The 8112-nt window shown below is 36.0% G+C and overlaps 2 protein-coding genes across 2 annotated transcripts; both read right to left on the bottom strand.

Moving 5' to 3' along the window:
* Nucleotides 1-2609: 2609 nt before the first annotated feature.
* On the bottom strand, nt 2610-4181 carry LOC138909235 (ferric reduction oxidase 6-like). Its single transcript, XM_070200422.1, has 5 exons — nt 4128-4181; nt 3562-3801; nt 3308-3391; nt 2717-2931; nt 2610-2613 (listed from the first exon to the last, which is right to left on the bottom strand). The coding sequence occupies exons 1-5, from the start codon at nt 4179-4181 to the stop codon at nt 2610-2612; spliced, it is 597 nt and encodes a 198-aa protein (XP_070056523.1).
* Nucleotides 4182-5620: 1439 nt separating this feature from the next.
* On the bottom strand, nt 5621-5992 carry LOC104091120 (protein PELPK2-like). The gene has a single exon (XM_009596398.2). The coding sequence runs from the start codon at nt 5990-5992 to the stop codon at nt 5621-5623; it is 372 nt and encodes a 123-aa protein (XP_009594693.2).
* Between the last annotated feature and the right edge of the window lie 2120 nt (nt 5993-8112).

Here is an 8112-nt window from a genome sequence, read left to right on the forward strand (position 1 = left end):
GCTTTGTGCCATTTTATATTAAATATGGTTGATCCGTACTTCATCTATGTATAACTACTTCCAAAATATTATTGACTTAAAAAATTTGTGCATCCTCAAATCAACATTTAGGCAGGTGAACTAACAATAGAGAGTTCTCATGTTTCCACAGCCAAACATCACATACAATCCTGCTAGTTTTTTCAACAACTTTTCCCTATTTATACCCCTTTAGCAAATGATCAAACACACTCAAATTAAACACAACTTCCAACTTCTATTATTAACTTCATTTCCTTGAAACAAAACAATATATCAAATTAACACAATGGCTTCTTCTAGCAACTATTCAATCCTTTTCTTGATCATAGCATTATTTTCCTTATCAAGCATCACTACAACACATGCTGCTCGCGGCCTACTCCAACTTCCAAACTTGCCTACAATACCGTCATTGCCTCGGCCAACAATGCCGCAGTTGCCTAAAATTCCCAACTTGCCAACAGCAGCCACATTGCCACCATTGCCAACACTTCCAACAGCAACACCATTGCCTTCTTTGCCTACATTGCCCTCTGTTCCGAAGATGACTCTGCCACCAATGCCTGCTATGAATCCTATTCCCAACATGCCTTCACTTCCAAACATTCCAACTATTCCAACCTTGCCTACACTTTCACCTCCTCCATCCAATTGATCTTGCGGATTCTAAAATTTTACCTGTTTTATGCTGTGTGATGTCTACCGGTTGATTTTTCTTTATTTGCCGTTTTAAACTTTTTGAGTGATTCTTAATTATGTATCGGATAATTTATACTCTCTGAGTGTAATGCATTTATTGGCTCAGTAGTAAGTGTCTTTTATTAATGTGATTGACTTTTGTGTAGTTATCCGGTATATTTTCATGATAAGCAAAGATCAATCTATTTGCATTTTTCGAAGAAATTTGATCATAGATATACATAGGGGAGAATTAAGTTATTTTGAGAATCCTACTTAATATAATATAATGAATTTAATAAGCTTTATCATTTCCATTTTTAACTGAAAGCAATCGAGAGTAGAGGAAGTTCAAATAGAGCGAATATAAAGCTTCCCAAACATTTATTGTTGTTCCGCAATGTGGCATTTCATGAATTTACCGAAAAAGAGTGATCATATATGATAGTACTAAAAAGGGACTAATAACTTAAACATGCTACATACAGCCAAGAATTGAAACAAGGGGATTCAAAAATAAAATTTTCTATGCTAAGGGAATTCAACAACTTACGTATAAACAAGTAAATTTATTTTTATTTTATTTACATAATATAATTTTCGGCCAAAGAGGATTCAATTGAACCCTTGCACCCATTTGGCTCCTCCGCTAAAAGGAATAAAGAAAATATATGAAGATAATTAAACTCCGCAAATTTGGGCTATTTTTTCTGTGATGACCCAAAAGGTCATCTTATACTTTAGAATTCGAATCTGCGTTGTTAAGCCTTAAAATCTTATTTTTACCCTCTTCGATTTGTGTGCGCAGTCTGGGCAGGTTTCCGGAAAGTTTTTATATTGAAAACTAATGAAAATAAGAATTTTTTGCCTTAAAAGTTGATTTTAGTTGATTTCGATCAACATTTTTGGTAAATAGGCCCGGATCCGTATTTTGACAGTTCTGGTAGGTCCGTATCGAATTATGGGACCTGGGCGTATGCACGGAATCGAATTCAGAGGTCCCTAGCTTGAGTTATAAATTTTTGATGAAAATTAAAAGTTTGGAAATTATTTATTTTTAAGAATTGATTGATATTTTGCATTGTTAGTATCAGGTCCGTATTTTGGTTTTGGAGCCCGGTACAAGTTCATTATGATATTTAAGACTTGTCGGTGAAATTTGGTGAGAAACGGAGTTGATTTGACGTGATTCAGACGTCCAGTTGAGAAAATAGAAATTTTAAAGTGTTCTTGAGAATTTCATTTGATTTGGTGCTAAATTCGTAGTTCTAGGTATTATTTTGGCGATTTGATCGTGCGAGCAGGTCCGTATGATATTTTTAGACTTATGTGTATATTTGGTTTGGAGCCCCGAGGGCTCGGGTGTGTTTCGGATAGGCTACAGGGTGATTTGCACTTAGAAAATTTGAGATTTTTGCTGCAGCAGCTGTTCTGGTGTGCCCTTCTTCGCGTTCGCGTAGGTAGTGTCACGAACGCGAAAGGTAAAATGGGGGTAGGGGAATTTTCTTCTTCGCGAACGCGAAGCGTTGGGGGTGGTACCCTTCACGAACGCGATCTGTCTCACGCGAACGCGATAGTTTAAGGGACCTCGGGGAGGGGGGGGGGGGGTCATGTTCTTCTACGCGAACACGTCCACTGGGTCGCGAACATGAAGGCTTGGGGGGAGCTGCCTTACGCGAACGCGTAGAAAGACTCGTGAACGCGAAGGCCTTAGGCCGCTGTGCATCGCGACCGCGACAGGCCTCTCGCGAACGCGATGAAGGCATGTCCAGTGACTTAAAACAGACTCCAAACACGGGTTTAAGCCATTTCTTCAACATTTTTCAAGAACCAAACGGGTAGAGGCGATTTTCAAGAGTCATTTTCTTCCCCAAATTATTGGTAAGTGATTCTAAACCATTTTCTTTCAATTACCTGAGAGGAGAAGCATGATCAAGCCAATTAATTAGTCAATGACTTGATAGCTTTAATAAAAGAAAATTGTATACTCAACAGATATGGCTGAGTATGTACATACATTAAGTGGTATGGGGATTCATTCCCATAAGGACCTTCAACAGACGCTGTTATCTTCCTATTATGCTGTAAAATGGGCTCCATCTCAGATTGTTCAATCGAAAGATTCAAGATGTGTCCCTTCAGTTTTTTAGTCCAATCTCCAAGAACCTTTATGAGAATCGCAAGATGATGTTTCCCATCAAGAGGACTAGAGGAGACACTGAAAGGGTGCCACTGCAGCCAGGACAACTCGGGTACTTGTAAAAATATCCAGCCAAGGGCGTTGTAACGTAAATATACATTATAAGAGAAGCAATATTAGAATCATTGAAAAATGCAGTGGAAATAAAATTAGTTGATGAGATTTATATTTACTCAAAGGTTTTGAAAGAAAAAGTTCAACGATTCCACAAGGAAAGCATGTGGCTGAAAGTATGTCAACAGTCTTTCATGACTGGAAGAATCTAAGGAACCGATCAAGCATGAAAAGAAAGATCCCAGCACCAGCTATCATGAAGATAAAGTCACCAACATGCAAGGCCAGGAACACCACGAACACCACATATAATTGGTGTGTATAGAAGAACAGTTCAAAGTTTTGTCTCCTTACTCCAGGAAGTGAAGTCACCCACATTAATAAACTAGCTGCTAGGCTGATAACTCCTGGAACATTGGCTACTCCTACGCTTTTCCACTGAATGAGATGCATTAAACACAGTGACAAAGTCCAAGTCTTCAATTTCTTTACCAACAATACTCACAAAGATGGATTACATGTGATGAAGCCCCTTTAATATTTGAATTACAACTTAATACAAGGGATCTCTATGGGCTAAGGAAATAATTTTCAGTTTTAGAACTCACTTCCTCCAAAAGATGGCCTCGCATTGCCCAGCCAATCACATAGAACAGGCCATGAAGGCTAAAAAGAGCCATAGTAAGATGTCCCAGCCAAACATATCTAGTGGCAAGTTCAAAAGGAATATCTATAGCTCGAAGAAGAACTGAACCCCGTGCAACTGGCAGAAACAGAAATGCTAAGCAGATTAATCCAATGAATCCAAAACGAAGGCCTGTAAGCTCCAGCAACAGAACACTGGAAAACTACAGCAGCAGATATTAGTCGATCCTGCTAATAAAGGAGCCTTCAAGTCAACAAACTATGTACTGGTCCCAACACTCCGAAACCTTTTGGCATGGAATTCTCTTTTATATTTATCAAGATGCGCAATTGTACACAACTAGCTAGCTATCAAGGATTACATGAATAAGCACGCAAGAGTTTCCTTTTACTTATCTAGGTTTCCCCATATTTTGTGCTAGAAGATGAATGGATTATTATCATGGGCTTATCAAAAAGGTGCTTGACAAGTTGCAATCATGGAACGGTAAATTTCTCTCTATAGGTGGAAGGGCAATCTTGATATCACATGTCCTTCAGAGTATGTCAATACATTTGTTGTCAGCTGTGAATCCTCCTCCATTTGTTATTAATAAGCGTCATAAACTGTTTGCTCATTTCTTTTGGAGTAATTCAGTAGGTGGTAAGAGTAGACATTGGACATCTTGGGACACCTTATGTCAACCATATGTATGGGGGGGGGGGGGGTAGGGTTTAGATCACTACATGATGTTTCAAAAGCTCTATTTTGCAAGCTTTGGTGGAACTTTAGAACTTTACATTTTGTGAATTATCAACCTAAAATCTAGAGTTTTCATGGTAGAATTAGGGGTTAGGGTAGAAACTAGGGATTTTGAAAATTTGAGGATTTAGACCCCAATTTGAGGTCGGATTCCAAAACTAATTACATATTCCAGCTCGGGGGTGAATGGGTAAAAGGATTTTGGTCCGAACCTGGAATTTTGACCAAGCGGGCCCGGGGTTGATTTTTCGACTTTTTGGAGAAAAATTTGGAAGATTTAATTTATGAATGAGATGATGAAGATGGGTAAAGAAGCTTTGTCTAAGCCTATTGATTTCTCCCACGACATTTGGCCTATTGTCATGCCTTTCTTACACAAAACCATCACCACTTATGGTATGTATACTGTCTAGTTTCATTTTATGTGTCTTAGTTTGACTAAGTATAAAGTATAAGAATATAACGAAGATTGCTGAATCTTGTAATTTTAATTTATATATATATATATATATATATATATATATATATATATATATATATATATATATATAAGGGCAGCTCGGTGTACAAGACATCCCGCATTCATGCAAGATTCGTGGAAGAGCCGCTTCCTAAGGGGTTTAATATAGACAACCTACCATAGCTAATGCAAGCATTGATAGTTGCTTCAACGGTTCAAACTTGTGACCTATAGGTCAGGAGAAAATGGTGTATAACAATATAAGAGAGTATTATTAAATGTAATATGAGAATGTTTACGTTGAAAACTTACTAAATATAAAAATATGGTATTTTCTCGAAATAGACTAAAAAGAAAAATAAGACATAAGACATAAATTGAAATGGAGTATTAGAAATCCTTGCCTTCCTATCAGTGATAAATGCATGATTTAAGATAGTGGATTCAGAGGTCTGCAGTTTATTATATGTATAAGTTCTGGCTTCAATAATATCACATTTAAATTCGAAGGAAATTAACCTTGGGAGGCTTAAGTTGTTCAATCTGCATGATTTGTATTTATTTTTCTACTTATTCTTTCATATTAAATCTGATTTCTCGCTTTGTATCAAATTAGATCACGTATCCTTATAACCACGTATAAATTCAATTGTTATCCGATTTTTTGGGTAAACACACTCAAGACGGCATAATTGATACGATACATATCGTTAAGAATCACTCAAAAGATAAAAACAACAACAAAGAAAAAGGAAAAAAAAAATAAAAATAAACGGCAGAGACCATAGGTTAGGACTGGAAAATGTTGGAAGCCGCAAGATCAGTTTGATGGAGGAGTTGCAAGTGTAGGAATGGTAGGAAGTGACGGCATTCTGGGAAGAGGACTATTGGCAGGCATTGGTGGTAGAGTCATCTTTGGTACAGAAGGCAATGTAGGCAAAGATGGTAAATTAGGTGTAGTTGTTGGAAGTGTTGGCAAAGATGCAGCACTTGGCAATGGTGGCAATGTGGCTGCTGTTGGCAAATTTGGGATTGTAGGCAATTGTGGCATTGTTGGCTGAGGCAATGATGGGATTGTAGGCAAGTTCGGAAGTTGAAGTAGGCCGCGAGCAGCATGTGTTGTAGTGATGCTTGATAAGGACAATAATGCTATGATCAAGAAGAGGATTGAGCAATTGTTGGAAACAGCCATTGTCAATAGGAGTATGTGTGTTTTGACTTAGTTTGCTAGATTGCTTTGTGTTCCAAGCAAATTCAGTTGTGTTTTGTTTGATCATCTCTAAAGGGTATATATAGGGAAAGATCTTGAGGGTCTATGAGGATTTGGTGAGATGTTGCATATGCTCTAATTCTAAAATTCTATTGTTAGTTAACCTTCTCAAATGTTGGTTTGAGAAAAATGCACCAGCTTTCAAGTCAAGAAGTTTTCTGAAAAAGTAGTTATGTATAGATGAAATTTGGATCAACCATATTTGGTTGACAATTTATACAATACCAATTGATGAAATCATGGAAATGTTTGCTTGCCTAATGATGGTCAAATGACTAATCAGCTCAACAATATTGTGAAGTCTAAAACTTTTCCACGTGTAATGTTGACCTTAGAAGAATTAATGTGCTTGTTAGGAAGCTAAATCTAGTAATATTAAACTCATGGGTATTCGTCCTGCTAGATTAAGCAAATCTCTCTGTTCTTTACCTATCAGGAAGAAGTAAAAATTAGGGTTCATTTATTGTCGCAAATATTTACTTGCAGCATACAGTGGCGGATCCAAATTTTTATACAAGCGGGTTCAAACCTTAAAAATAATCGACAGTAAAAGAGATATTGAATTAACAAATAAACATAGTTTACCTAGTGCTCTTTATTTTGGTTCTAACAAAACCTTAAAGAAAATTTGCCTATGTATATAACAACTGATCTATTTACCCTTACAATTTGACAAGTTATTAAACTTCAGAAATTTTTATAAATTTTACTGTAACAAACATAAGTTTGATCTATATTTATAATACTAGACTTTATTTATTAATTTTACTTTAACTTGCACTAACTGTTACCAAAACAAAAATAGAAAAGAGCTAAGCTAAATTAATAATTTCATAAAGAAAGTTCCTTAACTATGGAAAGAGACTAAACTAAAATTAACAAAAAAAGAAGACTAAGAAGAAGAAGTGATAACGAGCTTGAAAAAGTGAAAAAAACCCAAATAATGCTGAAGTTTTGGTTCGAACACGCGACCAATTGCAGAAGTTGACCCCACTTGAACCATCCGACCGGCACAACCTTGGTTAAATGAGTTCAACTACTTTCTTTTTATAGCAATTTTTTTATTCAAAAAATAATTTTCGCACACAAATAGTAAAAAATATTTACGAATCAGGTTCAGTTGAACTCCTTGAACCAATGTAGGACGTCCGCCCCTGGTAGCATACCATATTTCAATGGATTGACGTACTTTTTCTACTGCATATACATTCCCATAATGATGGTGTTTTTTCAAAATCAAACTTTGTTGTTCAACATCATGAACTAGTCATCCCTTAGAAGGTATTGTTACTAGAATTAATGAACGTAAATATATCACATTTGCTCGATATTGGTATCCTGCTCCTGTAATCTCCCCACTTTAATTCCTTTCTTTAAACAATCCAAGGGGTTCGTTTAGGGGGTGATTTACTCCTATTTATCAACAACAATTAGTACAAATTTGAGTAGTCTCAACGATATCTATATTAGGAGGAGTCATTAAGAATTGACTAGCTTTATGGCAGTTAGTCTATCATAATCCTCCTCCTTTATTTTGACTTGGGACATGTAATGTACGCAAGCTCATAGGGCTATGCATATTCTTTTTTCACATGGATCGATTATTATATTAGAAAATCTATATATTCAAACTTCACTTTGGAGGAATGTAAACTAATGAAAATATACTGCTTTTCAATATAATATGTAGAGGCAGAGTTAAAGCTGATTAATTACTTTTATACTGGTCATGGTCTTATTTGGAATTTCTAGCATAGTACATTCCAAAAATGTTGAACAAGAACGGTTTACTTCTTGAAAGCATCCTTATAACAACAATCACATACGCTGTAAGAAAGTTAATAAATGAATGCAGTGTAAGAAAGATTCCAAGTATTTGATTGAAACGAAGATAATTTGCATTGATTTGTTGCTATGGTAATTGGTTGATTTTCATGTATTTACAAGAGTTCTATTTATATACGTGTCGCTCATTAATAGTCATAAACCATTGTCCATTGCATCAGAATTTATGATTTCTAAATTTATTCAGGCTATTTTTC

Source organism: Nicotiana tomentosiformis, chromosome 4, assembly GCF_000390325.3.
Source record: "Nicotiana tomentosiformis chromosome 4, ASM39032v3, whole genome shotgun sequence".
Lineage (NCBI taxonomy): Eukaryota > Viridiplantae > Streptophyta > Magnoliopsida > Solanales > Solanaceae > Nicotiana > Nicotiana tomentosiformis.

Excerpts from the sequence above, each read along its gene's own strand:
- LOC138909235 (XM_070200422.1), bottom strand. The coding sequence starts at position 4,181 with ATGGAGGAGGATTCACAGCTGACAACAAATGTATTGACATACTCTGAA. Across the intron at positions 3,392-3,561 it reads GAGGCCATCTTTTGGAGGAA|TGGAAAAGCGTAGGAGTAGC; the intron begins GTGAGTTCTAAA and ends CATCTCATTCAG. Across the intron at positions 2,932-3,307 it reads GGGTGACTTCACTTCCTGGA|TGGCACCCTTTCAGTGTCTC; the intron begins GTAAGGAGACAA and ends TCCTGGCTGCAG.
- LOC104091120 (XM_009596398.2), bottom strand. The coding sequence starts at position 5,992 with ATGGCTGTTTCCAACAATTGCTCAATCCTCTTCTTGATCATAGCATTA.